This window comes from Convolutriloba macropyga, chromosome 4 (genome assembly GCF_964194025.1).
Source record: "Convolutriloba macropyga chromosome 4, txConMacr16.3, whole genome shotgun sequence".
In the NCBI taxonomy this organism is placed as follows: Eukaryota; Metazoa; Xenacoelomorpha; order Acoela; family Convolutidae; genus Convolutriloba; species Convolutriloba macropyga.
The window spans coordinates 7,205,612-7,228,582 of NC_134471.1; the positions used below are offsets into that span (position 1 = coordinate 7,205,612).

General features: G+C 36.4%; 1 protein-coding gene across 3 annotated transcripts in view; it reads left to right on the forward strand.

Moving 5' to 3' along the window:
- The window catches only part of LOC142337441 (uncharacterized), an 81,601-nt gene that overhangs the window by 21,832 nt on the left and 36,798 nt on the right, over positions 1-22,971 (forward strand). The window contains exon 2 of one of the 3 annotated variants that reach the window (XM_075386668.1): positions 3,979-5,177. In XM_075386668.1, the coding sequence (XP_075242783.1) occupies positions 4,735-5,177 (443 nt within the window). In that variant the 5' untranslated portion in view covers positions 3,979-4,734. Of the gene's footprint in view, positions 1-3,921; positions 5,178-22,971 lie in introns of all 3 variants that reach the window. The other 2 variants (XM_075386667.1, XM_075386669.1) reach the window with 2 other exon arrangements.

Consider the following 22,971-nt stretch of genomic DNA (forward strand, 5'->3'; position numbering starts at 1 on the left):
TTTCAAATATGCTATGCTATTATGTACGCACTGCATCTACAATTTATTGACGCCGTCAAGTTCAGAAAAAGACATATACTGGGTAAGTTTTGCAAAATTTTTGGTAAAAAGATAGTCACGATTGTTAATTTGAGGCCCGAAAGAGAGTCGCGATTATTAATTTGAGGCCCTCTACGTAGAGGAGGGCATTGAGTTTTGAGTTAATAGTTTTAACAATAAATCTGAAGCCAAAAAAAAACAGATTCATAAAAAGAAATCTTATACATAAGCGCGCTTTACACTAAATGCGAGTATCACATTAAATCCCCACAGTTGCTCGCTGACCTTCTGCCAGGATGCGTGCAGGATTCTCAAGACTTGAACAACTGGAGACAATTGTTCGCAGTATCTAAATGTGTCTTGAGGTCTCAAAATAGAACACAAGCAAAGCAGCAACAAGAACAAATTGTTGAGAAAATTGAGAGAAGGACCAACAGTGGCATCAGTGATCTGCGGGAAGATGCCGCTTAGATGAAACAAGCTAAACGTAGAACAGATCTGACGAGGAAATAAAATTTAGCCAACAATGCTAAAAGCCTGTGCTTGCAGGGACAACATGTCCGAGCTGCCAAGATTTTAGCCTCTCAGTGTATAGCTCAAGTCATTATAACCACATAGGAGGCGTTGGAAAAGAAACAACTCCCAAAGAAGATGGATTGTTAACAACAGTTGTACCGGAAATTTACTCATTATCTCATCATATCATTGAGCAGGCCCTCTCTAACCCTCTCTAGCGCTGCTGGTCCCAGTAGTATTTGCTTCATACGGTTCAAAGTACAGCGCCAACTCAATCAGAAGTAACGCTCGATGTTCTAACGAAATTTGTTATTGATACTTGCAGAGGCATTTTTCTAAAAATTATATCCAGCGTATTTTGTAGTTGTTCTGTTCATTGACTGCATTAAAGAAAAACAAAGGTGGTGTGCGACACAATGCATTCGGGGAAGTTCGAAGGAGGCTGGTTATAAACTGTCTGGTCCAAGAGTCAAGAAAAGATAGTATGGAGTTCGAACCCTACTAGTTAAGAGTCTCCATTGAAGGTGGTGCTGAAGTTATACTTCATTCCACCAAAGACATTTTAAAAAGATCGCTTCCTCGTCCAATAAGGAGTTCAACAAACAATTTCTCAGAATGCTTTCAATTCCGTTAAAAGGAGCTGTCTTCTGAATGCAGTCACCAAGTTTATGCCCAGAATAGCGGCTTTTAGTTTGTTTTGTTGATCAAGGCACCGCCGTTTATTTTTTGGTAATAAAATAATCACTAGCTGCACTGGATTACAGGAAAGTGACCCATTAGGACCTCTCTTATTTGCATCAACACTTTGGCCAACCATACAATAAATCAAAAAATGCCTGAACTGCTGCAAAATACTTGGTATATCAATGACTCTGTTAGGACTGAAAATGAAATCGTATGCAGAGAAGGCCCAGAAGGAGTTCTATTTTTTTGAAAAGACAAATGTGTTGTTTCGTCGGCCTATGAGAATCTAAAAGTAGATAAATCAATCCAGCGAAAAAAACGCATGGACTTGGAGTACTTGGTGCTGAGGTTGGTGCTGAAAAAACAAAAACGCATCTGCGCACCCCCAACATTGTTGCATCATGTTTGCACAGACAAGTCAAGAAAATGGCAGCGCTTTTGAAAAGTTGTGATCCGCTGGATGATCCTGAATACGCGTTAGGGATTGTCATGACTCTGTCAAAAACGTTTTACCCATAAGGTGCAATACTCCTTGCAATAAAGCTCTGAAGGTTTTAAGATCGGTTGATAACCTGCAAAAGGACACCCTTAAAAACTTCAATGGTACAAAATTGTCAGAAATTTGCCTTTCAATCGTCCGAGATTAAAGTACGGAAACCTATTGATCAAGTCAAAGCAGCTTATATTGGCTGTATAAGATCATTTTCGTTTTTGGTTTCTCCAATTGCAGATGTCCGATCGCTAGATGCACAAGTTCACTAGAATCTAGTTTCAAGCATCTCGCATCCGCGCATCTGGGCACTACAAATTATACGCAAAATGAATTTCAAGAAACCCAAGAAGCAAAAACGTTCAACGATTTGTCAGTCAGGCAAATCTGCGAAAGAGAAAAACCCGCGAAAGAGAAAAAGCCCATATTTTGTCACTTTCGCTTCCACAAGCCGGATCATGGCTTGCGGGGAATCTTATTTGGGCACTAAGCTTTCGTTTGCAACCAAAAAATTGTTGAGTAAGTTTAAAATGCCATCTAGGCATTCCGGTTTATGATAGTGAACAAAAATACCCATATCAAAAAAATTGGAACATACGATCTGTACAGCGACAACGCTGTCACTTGCCACTGTCAAAGAGACGAAGACGCAAGACATTGTCGGATCAGGGGTCGTTTGGCTGCAGCTTTTTTGTCTGCAATTTTTTCAACGGTCGCAGAGAAGAAGAATTTGATTCCTGAAAGAAAAATTAGACCAGATGACATTTTTATTCGATCTTGGACAGCCCGCAAAACAGCTGCTTTATAGATGCAGTCAACGACAGTTTGAAAAGTGGTAGAGGAAACAGGAGTGGCAATCGAAATAGCTGTGGAGCGAATGTTCAAGGCTCATAATGCTGAGTGCGATGAAAAACGTGTTTCTTTTGTACCACTCCCTTTAGAAACTTTTGGGGCTCTGTCGCTGATCCTGAAAAAAACTCTCAATAGATCTCTCATTTTATCAGACAGTCGAAGTTATCTTCCAGAGGGACTATCAGGATCCTACAATAGATTGTCACAATCGTTGTCGACAGTTATAATCAAAGTGTCTGCCTCAATGATTTTGGCTCGCTCAATTTGACCAGATTTAGTTACCAGCTCAGCATTAGAAGAGCCCAGACGGGTCTTTTTGTGATGAGCCGTCGAAACAATGGCCCTAAACGGCAGCTTTATGAGTTCTACCGTTTTTATTCTTACGTTGACCAAAGTGGCCAGAATCAAAACAAACAATTTACATGTGAAAACTTGAAAAAGAAAGATGAAATGTGGTTCATACACTGTTGATCTGTTGTATTAACCACCGTTATATTGACCCAATTACCTTGATAAAAACAGTTATTTTAACCAATTAGGTTGTCAAATAACTCGTAATCATTTTATTCGTTTAGTGGTTTTTTGAACAACATGTGAATATTTGAAAATATTCCATCTCTTCCTCATTTGTTAGACCATTTCAAGTCAAAAACGCCGATTAACGGGGTCGAAACATTATGTGCAAACGCACATTACCGAGTCTCCTTGTTTTAGTGAAAACATTCCAGACTTTTTGGCACTTTTTTGTCGTTAAAATAGAAGCCAAATTATTTTAAAATATATAGCTCCAATTAATTCGTTAAAAAAATTCGGAAAAAGTTTATTAAACTTAGCGAATATTAGCCAATGTCCACAAAACTTATCACCTCAATCACTCCTTCGAAACAAAATATCAGAACTATCTACGCTCGGCGGGTTTCAATGTGCTACCACTTAATTTTACGTCAAATTTTTTACCTAAAATAGTTCAGTCAACAAAAAATGACCTTAGTCTACATGAGAAAAAATGACCTTAGTCTAGTAGAATATAGTCTACATGAGTGCTTATTTTTTATTTAACTTATCATGTTATCCTCTTGAGTTCGATAGAAATGCTTATTTTTAAGCGGGCCACTGAGCGGAAAGATCAAGCGGAATTAGTTGGGTATTATTGCGTATTGGGTATTTTGTCGTTGGGTAAATTCTGAGGCAACCGTATATATCAGTAATAAGGTCTATACCAACAAATACCCCAATTTTTCCATACGTTAAATTCGTTCCTGCCAACCCAATTCACTTTTTCTCCTTTTTGAAAAGGAAACCAAGGAAGTACGTCTTTTGATTGGTAGAAATTATTTCAGCTCTGTTCTTACTCAAATTATTTCCCGTACCTCGAAAAAAGTGGTTTAATTATACAGGAATATGAAAGTAGAAAGATGAGTTTGATCTGCGGTCTAAAAACCGATTGATTGCTGTAGAAAGTGGCTACATTTTTAATTGTTTCTCCATTATTATGATTAGAACAAAATGCAAACTCTTTCATGATGGAAATATTTCCATAATGGTTACAAAACTGGTGAAAAATTTTTACCTACATTAGAATTTTTATCTAATTATTTATTAATCTAAGTTATAATATCTACGGGTTTATAGATTTCTTCTTCGGTCTATTCAATTCGTTTTTACCAATTTATCAACTTTACCAAATTTACACGCTCTTTGTTATTTATTTTTATTCACTTTTGTTGTTACATCAATTGTTTCTGAGTCTCTGGAATTTATTTTTATCGCTTTTTAATCACGCACCCATTTTCCTTTTCCTAACTCTTGAATTTATTTATATCGAATTTTGATCAGCCCAAGTCTGCTTGCCCCGCCGAAATAATGAATAGAAGTAATGAATAGGTAAAGAATACGCCTACAATTTTAGTATTTTCGAATTTATCGATCGAAAATCCTTCAAAATTTACACTTTTCAATAATTGAATTACAATTCCCGAAGTCTTTCGTATATCTATACTACCTTTATCTTTTTCAGTCCAGAAAAATTCAAAATGAAAAGCTTCTTTGGCTCGAATAATTACGATTATTAATATCAAATTTTTTTTTGAAAATTACAGCATAACTGTTTAAATTGATATTATTCGTTATAACTTCGTTATAACTTCAGCTTAATGGCGTTGGTAGGTTATAATAATAGTCACAACTCCACGTATGACTCCGAAGAACCTTCCTTAAATGGAAATTTCATGACCTCACCCGGACTCCTCCGATTGATCTGTGCATTCGTAGCCAATCAGAGCATTTGGGTCACGGTGATACTCGGTTGCCTTGGCAACGGAATTTGTCTAATAGTTTTTGCCCGACGTAAACAGATAAATCCTAACGATGTCTTTATAATTACCCTCGCAGTTTTAGACTTTTGTTTCTGTTTCGCAAATGGTGTTTATTATTATTGGAGAGACAAAAGTCAGGGCTCCTTTCTGAGTTGCGTGATTCAAAATTCACTCTACCATTTGTTAATTTCATCCACTTCTCTTACTTTGCTGGCCATAACTGTGGATCGATACTGTGCCGTGTTTCACATTCTGGAACACAGGGCCATTGTCACAAACAGGTGAGTGCTATTTTTAAAAGAAAATTAATCAATAATCACTTTTCCAATATTTATAAATGGTTCCAATGATGTGGAATGACACTGGGCCAATCAAATGCAAGACAAATCAAATGCTCCACGTCCACACTGTATTTTTGTATTTTGCTTCAACTGGACGATGAATCCCCCTCCCTCCCTCCCCCCCCCCCCCCCCCAACAAAAATATAACATTTCTATCTCTTACTATCCCCTTGATATTATGTGGTCACAGGCAGCTTGGACCACAATTGCCCCCCCCCCCCCTACCCTAAGTTCCTATCTCTTGCGGTTCATGCACCCACGTTAACGTAATCACGTGTACCCAAATTGTTTAGAACTAAATGGAAATTTTGCCGTCGAAAAATTAATGCCGACAAAATTAATACCACCCTCTGGTACCCCTGTCCATGACCATGCCTCTGGTGTGTGTTAAACCGGCGAAATGCACCCACCAGTTTTTCTGGGACTCCTATTATTAGTTTTAAATTATGAGAAATTCTTTACAATTTTAATTTATTAAACTGATTTATTGTCCTCTAGATACCAAGTTCAGGTGTCGTACATTTCAAGCATCGCCTTATTGGAAAAGTTTTCCCTTGATTAGAATAACCCTTTCAAAAAAGAATGCGCCAGCCTTCAGCTGCAACTGACGTTAAAACAGCAGTAAACTTAATGAGAAATAAATTTGTTTTGATTCTTACTGCAAAAATTTAAAGCTAATTTTTTAAACAAATTTTCTATATCTAACTGCGTAAACGATCCAGCTCACTCGGATTTTTAAGAGTTCAAATGTAATTTTGCAGAATAATTTAACCACTATTAAAAATTTCCAATTTGATTGTTACAATGAGGGTTGGCATATGGCTCCTACAATTTTGCCCATAATAATTCCAAATTTTGTTATATTTGTTTTCAAAAGGTTCTACGTACAAACAACAAAAATAACACATATGGATGAAATTAGAAAGAATCAACTTTTGATGTATACAAAATAGCAATTATAGTTGATGAGAATAAAATTCTATTACTGTCTAAAGAATCATTATTTTTTGAACTTTGCATTAAAACTGCGAAAAAAATATGTCATGGAACAAAATAATTTTGAATTAAAACATGAAAATTACCATTACAGGTAAAATTTTCTTAAAACTCTTTGAAATTAAAAACTAATTCAACGTTGCAACGTGACAAGTAAAGTTTTTGACAAGGAAGCACAGGTGATTCTAACTTAAGAGCACCTTTATAGTATCACTTAATGGTATTTGACGTAGTTCAGCTGTAAGAAAAAATAACAAAAGGTCCCAAAATGCATATTTTTCTCCTAAATCATTTCCATTAACACTGCCATTCACAGGAATGCAGAATTGCAGGTTTATTAATAATCTGGCGAAATTTACTGAACAAAAATCGAGAACAAGTTTACGTAAAATTGTCCAATTTTTTTAAAAAGATTTCAGGTTTGTTTTGAGTTTTTCTTAAAACAGTAATGTGACAGCGCTTTCAAGACCAATTTTTATTTCTATTGTTTTCAGTAATTTAAAAGTCTATAATTTCCTTTAAAAGTCTACAAAATAGTTGTTTAAGTAATTGCTAGTTAAATGGCAATTTTTTGTTCGGCAACATTTTTTATCCGGCTTATGAGTATCTCTTGAGTATTCGGCTTGAAAAATTTACTTGAGAATAAATTGAGCCAGTGATTTTGATCAGTTTCATTGGTAGCAGTGTTACTAAAGCCAATGCATTGCACCCTGAGATCTATGGCGTAGGATGTGCTCTAGTCCTTTTTATTTAGCAATTGCGTAATAGCCGAGAGGTAATGTGTGTGGTTCACATGCCAAGGATTGAGAGTGCAAACCTTGCCTCCGTAAAGCTGTCTGCGTGAGGATGAGATCTTACTAAACCATAGCTTCAAGTTGACGTTAGCTTGAACAATGCTGGCTGCATTGATGGTACCACGTGAAAGTTTCAGACGCAAAACAAGTGGTTATAGACACCAAAAAAGGGGCAATGCTGCTCATAAAAAACCTAGTCTGAAATGTGGGGAATAATAAGAAACAAAGGCAGCTGATATTAGGCTACTGTAGGCCTAATGCAGTCCCGCTGCGATTAGGTAAGAATCGTATTTTTTATTATAGGGTTTTTAGAAGATGAAGTTTAATTGGAGAGAAAAATTGAGGCGAAATTTGATCTAAACGGTTAAAATATTCATTTAAATACGTTCGAATTGTAGAAATCATTTTTAAATCAAAACATGGTATTTTGTTGAATCTACTCAGATCTGTCCTACTTCACAGTTTTTATGATCTCCACTGACTAATTCTGCGTTGTTATATATGCCCATTACTAAGTTAAGAAAATCGCACGCGCGCCTGAGAGTGCAAAAGTTAGGTACCCACAAATCTGAGGTCCAAAACAAAATAGATCCTACATTTTATCCTTAATTTCATATGGTTTATTTCATTATATTTCAATGTTCGTTCCCGCATCAAAAGACTATTTACATTTGCGGTTTTAATCAGCAGTTTCATAACTTTAGCATGTTAAAAACCGCCTATAATCTTTTTCGGAAAAAAATAGTACCGCTAAATCAACGATGTCGATATCTTGATTAGTATTTAAGTGATTATTTAAGCATTTAAGTGATTATTTTTGTTACGTTAAGTATAATTTTTGTTATTGTTGCTTGTTTACATCCGGCTTGCGTCTGTGAACCGAAAACCAATTATGGACTGAGGCGATAATTGATTACAATCACTTATCTTAATTTTAAGTTCGTTTTTCTATATCGCTATATGACGATCTGTTGTATTAGGTGTATGTATTAAATTACAAAAGCTTTAGGCACTGTTTTTTGGTTTTTAACTTCTTTGCTCATTTTGCTTGCTAATCATTCACCACTGTGAAAAAAGGAACAAAACTCAATTTGTTGAGGCTCGGATTTCGTCTTTAAATTGTTTGCTCACTTGTTTCCTTTTAATTCTTTTACATGCGATGTATCAATAAACTAATGGTGTCTTTTAATCTACGTACAAAAAAAAAATGACAAACTGCCGGCAAAACTTCTAAAGTACCAGAATGAATAAAGTGAATAAAATGTATAGCCAACTGAAGGGGGCAGAAACGGAAAAGATCCCAACTCCGATAACTTATCTTTACATGGATAGCAAAAGAATAGAACCCAAATTTGCCGTAAACTTAACCAAATTTGAGGATTTTTCAAATATTGCCAACCAATTTTCGTTATGTAAATGAAATACAGCACAGTATTTCAACTTCTATGAGACGCTGGTATCTGTTGGGTTATGGGTTTTCGACAAGCGTTTTCAACTAAGTAGAAAAATTAATTTCTCAAAATGAGAGAATAACGAGAATGATATTTTACAGTAGAATTTAGAGATTTACAGGAGAGATCTGATTATAAGATCAAGATGGTGATTTGATTTTTGGGATGAAAAAAGTCTCGAAAATCAGCTGTATATATACCCATTATCAGTGCGAGAAAATCAATATACAAAACTAATCTTAGCACCATGCTTTACAGTGGGGGTCGCAAGGGTTACCCAATATTGTTTGCTTCTGCAAACTTCCCAGAAATCAGTCGCAGGGGGTGCCATAGATGGTATGCATTTACACTTTTCTAAAAATTCTTTAACATTTCCGGTGGTATCATAATCATTGAATACATGCTGGGATAATTTTACATAAAATAATCTCACTCTAATATTAGTTATCTAGATTCACCAATTTGAAACGAATATTGATTCTAAGCACCATTTCTTGACGATTCGTTTATATAAATTGTCTTATCAAAATCAATTAAGTTTTTTCTCTCTAATCTGGTAAGTTAAACTTTCTTTCTAATTCTCACTAAGTTTAAAACTATAGTTTGATCGGTATTCTAACAGTATCAAACACACAACTTAGAGATACAAAAAGTACGAGAATCGATTTCGACAGGTTAGTGAAAAAAAATTTCGACGGGTTAGTGCAGATATTTCAATAGATATTGTCAGAAATTTTCGTTTGTTTTAAAAGAGATATTGAACGCGACGCTGTTATTTTTGATGTTACCATGCTATCGGGATTAACTGATAGCAACAGTTCATCTTGATAGCATACTCACATCAAAATTAACAGCGTCGCGTTCAATATCTCTTTTAAAGCATACGGAAATTTCTGACAATATCTATTGAAATATTTGCACAAACCCCTCAAAAATTTTTTGAAATATGGAAGATAAGCGGCGAGGAGTTTTTTTTGTTCTCACCGCAAAATTGTTAAAGAACAAAGCTGTGAATGCGGTGGTGATTTTATGAAATTTCTCAGCTATGAATAAAATTTCTTCATAACATTTTTTCGAAGAATGTTATAGGATCAGGTCAAGATTTTTTTAATACGGTCAAGGACAGACTTTTAGAAAGCACCTCTGGAACATTCTTTAAGCTGTTTTTGAAAAATATTCCCTTGAACTGATTGCTTAGAGTCTGTTCCCATCAAAACAGTTCCGAATGCTTCCAGTTTCAATACGGGTAAAGATTTCGTGAAGAAGTCGGCTGCCATTTTGACAGTCGGAACGTAATGAATTGAAATAGTCCCATCTTCCGTCTTGTTCCGAATGACGTGAAATTTCGTCTCAAAGTGTTTGCTCCTCTTGTGCATGACTGGGTTTGGGCACAATATGATACAACTCTGGTTGTCCTCTCCAATTACTATTGACGTTTCCCTTGGATGCCGAAATCCTCCAGAAATTGTTTCAGATACAATGCTTTTTGAACTGCTGCTGCCATGCCCTGATATTCTGCTTCTGATTAAGAAAGAGCAACTGTGGCCTGCTTCTTGACACCCCAAATGTGTGCTGCGCCACGCCCGTTGAACTTGAAGTAGTAGCCCGTCGTTGATTTTCTGTCGTTCACGTCATCAGACCAGTCTGCATCACATTCCCCCACTAAATCATAACTAGCTTCTTTTGTGTAAGTAAATTTTAAACCTTTTGAACCTTGAAGATATCGCAGAAGTGTTTTTCCGCACATCCAGTGTTGATTGGTAGGTGCACCCATGTGTCTGGACAGAATGTTGTCTCTGAACATGATATCTGGCCTCGTCTGTTTCGCCAGATACAGAAATGATCCAACCAAATTATTGTAGATTCTCTGGTCCGCTTCTTCTTCTCCGTTCTGTGCAGTCTGAAGTTTCAAATTCAAATCAGCTGGAGTTCTTGAGGGTTTGCATTGATCCTTTTGATCCAAGCATTGTTTCTATGTAGCGTTCTTGGTCGACTGTGACTTTGCCCTCTTCTCATCTAATTCTAAAACCCAAAAACCAATGTAATCTCCCTCTGTCGTCCATGTGTAATGTTGCTTCGAGTGCTTTTTTGACATCGGAGATCACTGTCATGCTTCTTGATGCCACTATGATGTCGTCAACCCAGACCAAGATGAAAGTGTGACCCTCTGTCTCTGCTCTTGCGAACAAGCAATGGTCATTCCCGCTTCTGGTGAACCCCTGTCAGTAGGAGGTTTGCCAGTTCCTCATACCAGTTGTTAGCTATATGTTTCAAACCATAAGCTGATTTATTAAGTCGGCATACTAACTTCTCTCCATCTGATCCTTGTTTTACAAACTTCTGTGGCTGTTCCAGATATACTTCTTCCTCTATTAGTAGAGTGCAGGAAACCCGACTTGACATCAAACTGGTGCATCACATGGCCCTGCTTCGCTGACAGTTGAAGTAGAATCCTGAATCTCTCTGGCTTGCAGGTAGGCACAAAAGTCTCTAAGTAGTCCAGTCCTTCCACCTGTTTGAAACCTTTTGCCACATAGCGTGCTTTGTTTTTTTTCCACTTGACCAGTGGGTCCCAATTTCACTTTGTAGACCCATTTGCCCGGTATGACGTCCTTGTCTGTGGGTGGTCTCACTAGGTTCCAAGTCTCGTTGTCTTAGATTGCCTTGACCTCGTCCTTCATTGCCTGGTGCCACTGGTCCCAATCGTCACCATGCTTGGCTTCGTAGACTGTTTTGGGTTCCACATAGTCACCGTCAGTCACAGCAAGATGGGTCCTGACTTCTCCGAAACATTGCGGAACATTCCTTGCTCGTGTCCCTCGTCTGGGCTCTGCCCTGTCCAATTGCTCCAGTGCTTCTTCAAAGAAGCCAACTGTCTCTGACTGTGAGAAGTCCTCCGTTTCACTGTCTTCCAGTGACTCCGAGTCTCTGGAACTCCCTCTTGTTGCAGTAGATTCTTCATCCAGTGTTGCTTCCTCAACATCTGAGGCATCTCGTCTCAGTGTCGTTTCTTGAGCGTTAACGCTCTCTGCGTCCTGCCACTCCTCCTTTATTGCAGTAGACGTGCCCTCCTCCTCTTTGTTGCCATCGCCTTTTTGACCATCATCTGGGTGCCAGATCCCCTGTTGCTGTGACCCCTCATCTATTAGGTCGGGCGTCTCTGTGTTGTCAGGGATTGAGCCCACTTCCAACTCCTTGATGATCACATCTCGAACTGCCATAATCTTGCGTGTGTTGGGCACGTACACCAGGTAACCGTTGTCTCCTCCAGTGTAATTCACAAACTTTCCTTCCAGTGCCTTGGGTTCAAGTTTGCTGACATCTCTGTCCCGCTTCCTCATGAAGACTGTGCAACCAAAAATAGATAGTTTACTAATTGAAATCTTAGGTTTTATACCTCGCATCAGCTCTGCTGGGCAATTTTCTTCTCCTCATCTCACAACCGAGTTCCTGATCATTGTTGCGTGGAGAATTGCTGCTCCCCTCATCATCTTGGGAAGACCCGAGTCAATGAGCAAGCATCTTGTCATCTGCAGTAGTGCCTTGTTGCACCTCTCAGCTAACCCATTCTGTTGTGGCGTCTCTGGTATGGTATTCTCCTGCAGAATACCTGTATCTAAACAGTACATTTTGAACTGCTCTGAGAGAAACTCCTTCGCATTGTCATGTCTCAGCTTCTTAGGCGTCCCCACTTGAGAACAAACTTCTTCAGGCTGGCCAATGCTTCACTCTTTGCTTTAAGCAAGTCCACAAACACAAACTTCGTTTACTGGTCTGCAAACACAAAGCAGAACCGGAACCCTGACAGTGATTCTACTCTGAAAGGTCTCATCACGTCTTTGAACACCCCCCCCAGCTTCTCTTCTGCTTGGTTCTCTGCCACTCTTGGTACAGGAGTCTTTTTGATCTTAGCCAATGTGCACACATTGCAAACATCATCGAGTTCCCCCACTGTCTCTGATGCATTCCTGATTACATCCGATTAATTCAAATACCCAAATGTCTGCCAATTCCTTGTAATGTGAAGTTTCACGCTGTCGGAACTCATCTTGAACTCTAGAACGCTGCAGGGTGAGTGAAACAAATTATTTTCTTGTGTTAGTTTTACCCAAGTTCACCTCTGGAGATTCATGCAGCTATTTCATTTTTCGAAAAGGAAGCTTCATCCCCACTCCGTGCATCTTGAGACTTATAAGAGTTTTGAGGAAAAGTCAGGCTTACACAAAACATTCATGAGTTTGCATTGAAATTCCCTTTTGTATGAGGTTATGCTGATCCGCAAGCAGCCTCTGTCCGCCACTCTGGAAGTCTCTCCGTTAGGATTTCTGACCACTGATCGAATTGGCACAAGGTCCAGGAACGCATCCGTCACTATGTGATCTGTACAATCACTAGCATGCCTGCTGTCTTCCACTGGGTAAGGGCTGCCCAGCATTCCTCGTCTGGTGAAGCCAATGTTGGACCCATTGCCACTGACTCATGTTTGCCTGCATCTCTTTTTCTCTTGCATGCCCTGTCTAGGTGACCTTTCTCACCACACGTGCTGCATTGTGCTGTCTCCTTCTTCCTGCAGTTCTTGGCAAAGTGTCCATGAATCGCACACACAAAGCAGTTTCCTTTCCTGGGTCCTTTCTTAAAGTCAAGCTTCACTGCCAGTGCCACTGAACCCCTTTGTCCCTTGTGCCTCTGTGCTGTGCTTTCACGGAAGTTCTACAGCCTTTTCCTCAACTCTGTGAAGTTCGTTGCCGGGTTAAAGCTTTCTTGTATAACAAAACATTCAAATCTCACTGGCTGACCATTGAGGACCAAGGCGTTGAAGAGGGTCTCTAACATTGCTTCACCTGCTTCTTGTAGCCTTGTGAGCAAGTCCTGTCCGCAGGTGAAGAAGCTATCCAAACACTCAGCACCCTCGAGCTGCAGTTGAGCTAGCTGTGCCACCAAAGTCACCACTGTCGGCGTCTCCATACTCTGAAATCTCTCTTGCAAAAGCTTCCAAGCCTTTGCTCCATCTCCGATGCCTTCATCTCCCACACAGTCAAGTCTCATCAGCATAAGGGTTGTTGCATCTGGAGTCAGATGGCACCACACATTGTTCCGTTTCTCCTTGATGTCTGCAACTTCGTTCTCATATGGATCCTTCAGCAACTCGTGGTTCTTTTTTTCATAATCGCTCGCCCCATTGGCTAGTGGTGCAGGCTCATTGGGTTGCTCCTCTGTCCCAAGTAGTGATTTGTAGGGTCCCTTCGTCTGCATCATTGCCACAAATCTTGTGCTCCAGATTGTAAAGTTCTGTGCCTTTCCTGAGTATGTCAGCAGTTTCACTGTCTGTTGATCCATCGTAGTTTGAGCAGGCAAAACAGTTTTGAAAAGAAAAGGTGCTAAGCACAAAAAGATTATGACTGTCAACAACAAATTAGTTTTGTTTTAGAAATCAGTTTTATGCCTTAGAAAATTGCTGGCCCATAACCCGTTGGGTTATAGGTTTTCGCACGCGGAATGAAAAGCGTTTTTAACTTAGTAGAAAAATTAATTTCTCAAAATGAGAGAATAACAAGAATGACTTTTTACAGTAGAATTGAGAGATTTACAGGAGAGATCTGATTATAAGGTCAAGATGGTGATTTGATTTTGGGGATGAAAAAGTCTCGAAAATCAGCTGTATATATACCCATTATCAGTGCGAGAAAATCAATATACAAAACTAATCTTAGCACCATGCTTTACAGTGGGGGTCGCAAGGGTTACCCAATATTGTTTGCTTCTGCAAACTTCCCAGAAATCAGTCGCAGGGGGTGCCATAGATGGTATGCATTTACACTTTTCTAAAAATTCTTTAACATTTCCGGTGGTATCATAATCATTGAATACATGCTGGGATAATTTTACATAAAATAATCTCACTCTAATATTAGTTATCTAGATTCACCAATTTGAAACGAATATTGATTCTAAGCACCATTTCTTGACGATTCGTTTATATAAATTGTCTTATCAAAATCAATTAAGTTTTTTCTCTCTAATCTGGTAAGTTAAACTTTCTTTCTAATTCTCACTAAGTTTAAGACTATAGTTTGATCGGTATTCTAACAGTATCAAACACACAACTTAGAGATACAAAAAGTACGAGAATCAATTTCGACGGGTTAGTGAAAAAAAATTTCGACGGGTTAGTGCAGATATTTCAACAGATATTGTCAGAAATTTTCGTTTGTTTTAAAAGAGATATTGAACGCGACGCTGTTATTTTTGATGTCTCATGCTATCGAGATGAACTGAAAGCAACAGTTCATCTTGATAGCATACTGACATCAAAATTAACTGCGTCGCGTTCAATATCTCTTTTAAAGCATACGAAAATTTCTGACAATATCTGTTGAAATATTTGCACTAACCCCTCAAAAAATTTTTTTAATATGTAAGATAAGCGGCAAAAAATTGTTTTTTTTTCTCACCGCAAAAATGTTAAAGAATTTAACTGTGAATGCGGTGGTGATTTTATGAAATTTCTTAGCTAAGGATAATATCTTTTTATAACATTTTTTCGAAGAAGGTTATAGGATCAGGTCAACATTTTTATAATACGGTCGAGGACAGACTTTTAGAAAGCACCTTTTTAACATTCTTTGTGCTTTACAAACATACGATATTAATAATGTGTTGCTTTAGTTTATAAAAACTTTATTTCTTTGACAAATAAATTTGTTCGTACTTCAATTATGTACCTGGCTGTGTCCCGTCCTTTTCTTGAGCTCATAACGGCATCTTGTAATGTAGATAATCCTAATTTCCCTTATCTCTCAATCCTAAGGTTTATTGGATCTTTTCCGTTTGTGCCCCCCCCCCAGTACGTTATGCGCCCCCCAGTTACAGAGCACGTGCCATTGCATATTAAATCATTATGTAAAAATATGGCACGTGCGTCTGGGGGGTGCAAATAATATGCGCCCACTAAGCTGGGGGGGGGGGGCACAAACGGAAAAGATCCGATTTATTTAATAAGTTTCCGGTATTCTGCATGCGCATCAAAATACTCTTTACAATTCCAGTTTAAATGAACGGTTTCTTAAACAATCAAAAAATGTCGCTCAATTAACGTCATAGAAACCTGAATTTGAATTAACATAAGGCTCTAAGTCTTTGTAATTGATAGGTCGAAGAAATTTTTTGTTATCATTGCTTGTTAACATCCGGCTCGTGTCTGCTGACGCTATGAAAATAACTATCACTTATCTCAATTTTAGGTTTGCTTGCTTTATCGTTATATGACGCGCTGTGACTGTAGATGTACATATTAAAATGCCGAAGCCTTTAATTGGAATATGTTTTTAAAATTATTTGGAAGTTTTTAATCTCTTGGTTCAGTTTGAGTGCTTGTTAAATATTTCTTCACTTTAAAAAGGAATTAGTTTTAATTTTGAACGCTCCGACTTACGTTCTGAAAACATATTGAACTAATTAATCACTTGTTTTCCTATTAATTTGCTGCAAATCATGAATTGATGAACTGACGTTTCCTTATCTTCTAAATATAAATAAATTGACGAGCAGCTAGTAATACTTAAAAATAACAGGAAAAAACTCAATTAGTTGAATACTTCAAAATTATGAAGAGCAGTAAATAATTTCTGCGCAATTTCAAAAAACCAAAATTTAAATGTTGACAGTTTAGCACAAATATCTTGAAAACAAACTATTGCAAAACAACGAGAAAAAAAAGCCATCAGGAATGCATGTCGAATGCCCCGCCCCTCTCTCACTACACTGCAACAGTCGCTCGCCTAAAATAAATCAGGGTGCTACAGTACTCGAGAGAGGGCTATGCTCTTCTTTAGTGGTTAGTCGAAGATATAAAAAGTTCCTGAAGCTCTTCGAAGAATTTGAAAACTCAGCAAATACCATTATAAGCCAGAACTCCCAACTTTAATGAATGTTGCGCCATTTTGTGAATTTTTACAGCAAGAGACAAAGACATCGCATAGTTAGCATTTAGTATAATCGTTCATCTGATACCATATCCCTCACTATAAGGCCCTTTTACATCTATTGTGATACGTTTTTGATGTAAATTAGACCAAGTGGTCCATTTTTTAAGTATGGGAGTCGGTTCTTTATAGGTATTTGCCTCATGATCTGTACTTATTAGATTGCTGAAACTTGCGTGCGTAAACTCTTTTTGTAGACCTTCTCTTACGCCTATACACTAATTTTTTATTTTGGTGCCAGTATAGTTTGTAAACATACTCCCACAGCGCACCCTTCTTCCAAACTTTTTTTATCAGAAGAATTTAATCATTATCATTAAAATTGAGTTTCGATTTAGGGTGCGTCGTGGGACTATGTTAACCATTATTGGTGCCCGTCTTTATGAACTTTTTACATGAAGAGCATAGAAAGTTATTCTTATTTTGCCTGGAAACCTAACCGAACTTGAAAAATCTCCAAATAATGCAAACCATCAATTCAAATCGAAATTTTAGATTTCAATGGCTGAAATATGAGAACTATGAGTAATAGGCAAAGAAAATTTGTTTAGCACAAATATCTTGTCAGTTTAGCACAAATATCTTGAAAACAAACTATCGAAAAACAACGAGAAAAAATGCCACCAGGAATGCATGTCGAATGCCCCGCCCCTCTCTCACAACACTGCAACAGTCGCTCGCCTAAAATAAATCAGGGTGCTACAGTACTTGAGAGAGGGTTATGCTCTTCTTTAGTGGTTAGTCGAAGATACAAAAAGTTCCTGAAGCTCTTCGAAGAATTTGAAAACTCAGCAAATACCATTATAAGCCAGAACTCCCAACTTTAATGAATGTTGCGCTATTTTGTGAATTTTAACAGCAAGAGACAAAGACATCGCTTGGTTATCATTTAGTATAATCGTACATCTGATACCATATCCCTCACTATAAGGCCCTTTTACCTCTATTATGATACGTCTTTGATGTAAATTAGACCAAGTGGTCCATTTTTTATGTATGGGAGTCGGTTCTTTATGGGTATTTGCCTCATGATCAGTACTTATTAGGTTGCTGAAACTTGCGTGCGTAAACTCTTTTTGTAGACCTTCTCTTACGCCTATACAATAATTTTTTATTTTGGTGCCAGTATAATTTGTAAATATACTCCCACAGCGCACCCTTCTTCCAAACTTTTTTTATCAGAAGAATTTGATCATTATCATTAAAATTGAGTTTCGATTTAGGGTGCGTCGTGGGACCATGTTAACTATTATTGGTGCCCGTCTTTATGAACTTTTTACACGAAGAGCATAGAAAGATATTCTTATTTTGCCTGGAAAGTTAACCGAACTTGAAAAATCTCCAAATAATGCAAACCATCAATTCAAATTGAAATTTTAGATTTCAATGGATGAAATGTGAGAACTATGAGTAATAGGCAATGAAAATTGGTTTTTAATAAATAATTCTGAGATAATTTTGCCCTAAATACGTTGACTTTGGTAAATTTTCCATAAATTGATGAAATTACACAAAAATCACAACATTCATCGCTACTTTATTTAATTCGACGGCGTTCACCACTTATTTTACCTTAAAATTTTGCAAAAATGGGAATCCTTAAGTCATGATGATGACAAAAAATTCCTTGATCAAAGCATAGACTAGAAGAGTAGAAGGAAAAGAGTGGTAGGAGAAGTTACGCAACTTTCAAGCATTTTTCTATTCTAGCACTAAAGTGATTCCAGTCCAATTTTCTTCGGATTTCTCGATCCCGACTGGCAACCATAATTTGTTTTTCTGTAGATAGCAAAAGAATTTTTTTCTGTTTCATTTATTCTTCCTAGCGACAACAGCAAAATCTTTTACCTAAACAGTCTTTTTGAATTTTAATTTTATGAGAAGTCAAGATTTTCGACCTGTTCTGGATTTACCGAGCATTTTATTTTTTTTTGGCTCTGTAAGTAAACTTCTAAAGAGGCGAACTGGGAGTATAAATAAGTATTTTTTTACGTTTGGCTCAGTTAAACTTTTTGACAGAATCAAAACTTGGCAATGATTAAAAAACTGCTGAGATATTATAATCATGACTTAGGAATCATTGAAATATTGAATTTTTCTAGACAAAGTCCCTACTTAGAATTCAATAAAGTCAATTTTTCCACACAAAGTCGCAACTTAGAAATCACTGAAAAATTGAATTATCCTCCGCTAATCCTAATAAAAAGGTGAGTTTTCAGGTGACTTTCTTGCGTTACAATTTAATAGCTTTTTTAATATAATTATACATTTTGGTGATTTTTTCATTTTGAAATAAGACTGTCTACTGCTACATATATTATTTGCCTTATTTACCGAGCACTGTTTTATTTTTTGGCTCGGTAAGTAAACTTCTAAAGAGGCGAACTGGGAGTATAAATAAGTTTTTTTCTTAAGTTTGGTTCAGTTAAATTTTTGACAGAGTCACAACTTGGCAATCATTAAAAAACTGCTGAGATATTATAATCATGACTTAGGAATCATTAAAATATTGAATTCTTCCAGACAAAGTCCCAACTTATAAATCAATAAAGTCAATTTTTCCACACAAAGTCACAACTTAGAAATCATTGAAGAATTGAATTATCCTCCGCTAATCTTAATAAAAAGGTGAGCTTTGAGGTGACTTTCTTGCGGTACAATTTAATAGCGTCCTTTATAAATTTATACATTTTGGTGATTTTTCACTGTAAGGTAAGACCGTCTACTGCTGCTTATATTAGGCGAGGATCTTTTCCGTTTGTGCCCCCCCCCCCCCAGTACGTTATGCTCCCCCAGTGACAGAGCACGTGTCATTACATAGTAAATCATTATTTAAAAATATTGCACGTGCGTCTGGGGGTTGCAAATAATATGCACCCACTAAGCTGGGGGGGGGGGGCACAAACGGAAAAGATCCTTAGGCGAATTAACTTCCCTAATTTAAATAACTTTTCCTACCTTTTTTCTAGAAAAGCAAAGTTATTCAATTTCTTTTCTGACGAGGACAATATTCAACGATATCTGTTCCCGGTTAAGTAATTTTCAGCTCATTTATGATATTTTGTGTTTTCATATTTCTTCCTCTTTTATTTGTCAAGGTGAATATAAATGAATGAGGAAAAGAAGGTCATCAAAAATCAAGTTTTGATGAAGACGTGAGTGACAAAATGACTTTAATAAAAAAGGATAATAAGCAACTGATATTTCCTGCATATACTATTACAGCATGAAAAAACTGTCAAAGCGTTTATTCACGCGGAGCACTAATGACTTTTGACACCTTATTACGTCACGGGAAAAATGATACTATAATCACATAATAAAGTCTAATTGAAGATAATCCCACTCAGTTATTTATTGTACGAAACCAAGTTTTTCGTGTAAATTTTATACTTCATACGGGATGTAATTTTTGAAAACCCAAAACAAAAAGGATAACATAAAAAAACCTTTAGTAGTTGAAAATGCTATTTTTGTAAACACAAACTGTTTGAATAGATGAACTTTTCAATATTGATATTATTTAAGTTTTTTTTGTTTCAGTGAAGTTTTCAGACGTTATGTGAAATTTAACGTTACAAATTTCAGGATTTTGGATTTCTTTTGACTTCTAACTCATAACAAATATAGCAGTTTTCTTTATTAAAAAACTGTTTGTAAACTTTATCAAAATTGTAATATTTTTAATATCTGACGCTTAGTTTTAGCAGCAGTGAGCTGATTGGGCAGTTAAAAAATACATGCATTTGTATGTACTTTTGCTCCCTTTTTAATATACTGATAAATACCACCCACAGAACAAACTTCAGCCAACTTTGAATATTGCTGTCAAGAAAGAGGTTTCAATGATTGACTGTTTCCTTCATCTCCGTCAGAATCCTATCAGTTTAAAAATGTCTATAAATGGTGTCTTTCAGAAATTCTCAAAATTAGCGTAAGCTCATACAACTATTTCTACGGAAAGCTCGGAAAATGTCAGTTATATTCAAAATGGAAGCCTGTTCATTTTTTCCTTAATCCACCCCATTCCCTTCAAAAAGCCCTCTTTTAAGTTTTGTTTCGACCCCACTTTAGTGAGAGGGAGGAACTATATACACAAAAGGTTTTTTTGTTCAGTCCATCTTCGCCGATTGATATATTCATCTTAGAGAGTTGTGAGTGGTATCAGTAAAACGCCCGTCCAGTTTAGAATACAGAATAAATAAACGATTTTTTTTAAATTTCGTTTTCTACGGAGATTTATCGTAGTTCGAAGTTTGCAGAATAATAGACCGATTCTCGTTGTTGTTATTCACATTTTCCGTAATTTTAGCCCAAATTTTCGTTAAATTTGCTTTTTTTTTAAATAGTAACATCAATGTCAGTGGTTTTATCTCTTAAGATAAAAGAGGACTGCGGAATGATTTGCTCCGAGTTTTTTGCTAATTTGTTTGAAATTCAGTCTTTCCTCCTCAAAAAAAATTCCAGCCCACTTCAATAAGATTTGCCGGAAGCAGAAACATGAAAACTACTATCACAATCTTTTGGAACTCCGAAAGAAGGCTCTTTTTCTTTCCACATCCTATATATGTCTTCCTGAATTAAAATAATGGCCGTTTTTTGATAATTTAAGCTAACTTAACTATCTAATTTGTAGATAAAATGCATGATTTATTTTGGATATATTGGGATGTTTCATTTGCCAAACTGTCTATATCAAATTTGTGTGGAGTAATTGGCTGATTTTTCGCACGCGCAACTACAGCAGGGCCTGTTTTGTTCTCTTATCAACAAAAATTTTTCGGTTTGTGGGCAAGATGTTTTCTTCAAAAGATTTTTGCAATTTTCTTATGTTAATTATTGACGAAAATAATTTCAAAGCAATGTTCAACTAATGGAAGCATAATTACATGAAAATCAGTACCAGTGGATTTTTAGCCTTGTTTTAAAAAACTTTAAATTGAATTGTCTTTTGCCTGCACTTTTCGTTCTTTTTGCTATCTTATGAATTAGTCTCACTAAATTCAAAAATCCAATTGGCTTCTTAACTTCGTACAAATGAAACTATACCGTGTTTTTACTTGATATTTAATGGCTCAGACTTTGTGTGTGGTTCTAAGAAAATATCAGCGAATTTTTGAACAAAGCATGTTTTATATCTTTTTCTCTCGATTTGGTAGGATAGTTTCAACTACAGACACGTCAAATTAGTTAATATAAAACTTTAATTAATTGTTTCTTGGCTTTGGTACTACGGGTTTGTTTAGAAAAACAGTTTTCTTTTTTGCATGTCTGCACATTTTTGAGGTTCATTCTCATATTCTTGACAATTTATCATGTTATCATACGACACGTCCAATTGACGTCTACAGATTGCGCATGGAATTGTATATAAAGATTTTTGGTGGATATCTCATGGTTGTGACTAAATTTATGAATATTTTCAATTTTCACCTGTGTTAATTGTTCTATTTTACTCCCTCAAACTATCCTAGAATAAGAAAGATCCCAAGAGCTTCTTTCTTATCAATGAATGATCCAATTCAAAAGTTTAATATTACCGCTAATGGTTTTAGTAACACAGAAACTATGAAATTTTTTCAGTAAACAAAAACGTTTTTGAAACTTTTTTGGTCTTGAAATCTTGAAATAGTCTTGACATCAACTAATTTAGTCTGAATATCAGTACGTAGCTTCAGTTTTTTGCTGCATCAACTTTTTTGTTGGTTATAGTTTTTGACTGATGTCTTTAGGGCTTTGAAATTTTGTTTTCATATGAACTCTTATTAGTTTTCTGTACTCGTCAGTAATTCTTTTTTTTGTTTTTTTTTCACATAGAGTTTTCACAAGTAGGACTCGATGATAATCAAATGAGACTCGACCGAAGGAAAAAAAATTTACTTGATCATAGTTTTTAATTCTTTTTAAAATCTCATAATTTCAATGGCTTCAATAATGTTGTTCAGTAAAAAGGTTTGTTAAATATTTAGATCTTCTGCGTTCATTATTTTTTGTAGTCATCAGACTTATCATTACTAATACCGAGCGGAATTGAAATTGCACGGAGTTGCAGGATAAGCAATTTATGTTTTTAAATAAAGGCCTATTGTTTTTTTGAAATTACTTTTTTTCAAAAATAATTCAATGCATTTTTTGGCCTTGTCAGTTCTTATTTTCTTTCGGTCAATAGATATTTTAGTCTCTGTAAAAACAGGCCGTATCATCCTTCTAGTCAGCCGAAATCCAAGTTTTTGTAACTGTTTAATTGGCGACTAACTAAATCTTGGCTTTGATAAAGACACCGCGCTTCTTCATTTTAAAAAAAACTGATAACGGATATCTGCCATTTGTGAGGTTAATATTTTCTCCCTGCCGTAAAAACATTCTAATGAGGAGTTCCTTTTGGAGGATAATCGTATTTAGGGCTGTGACACCGTTTACTTGCTGAATTATTTGGTTTTTAATTACTTCTTTGGTAGTTGCAAGACATAATCTGAATAATGATAGGTCTTAATTGCTTCCTTAAGAATTT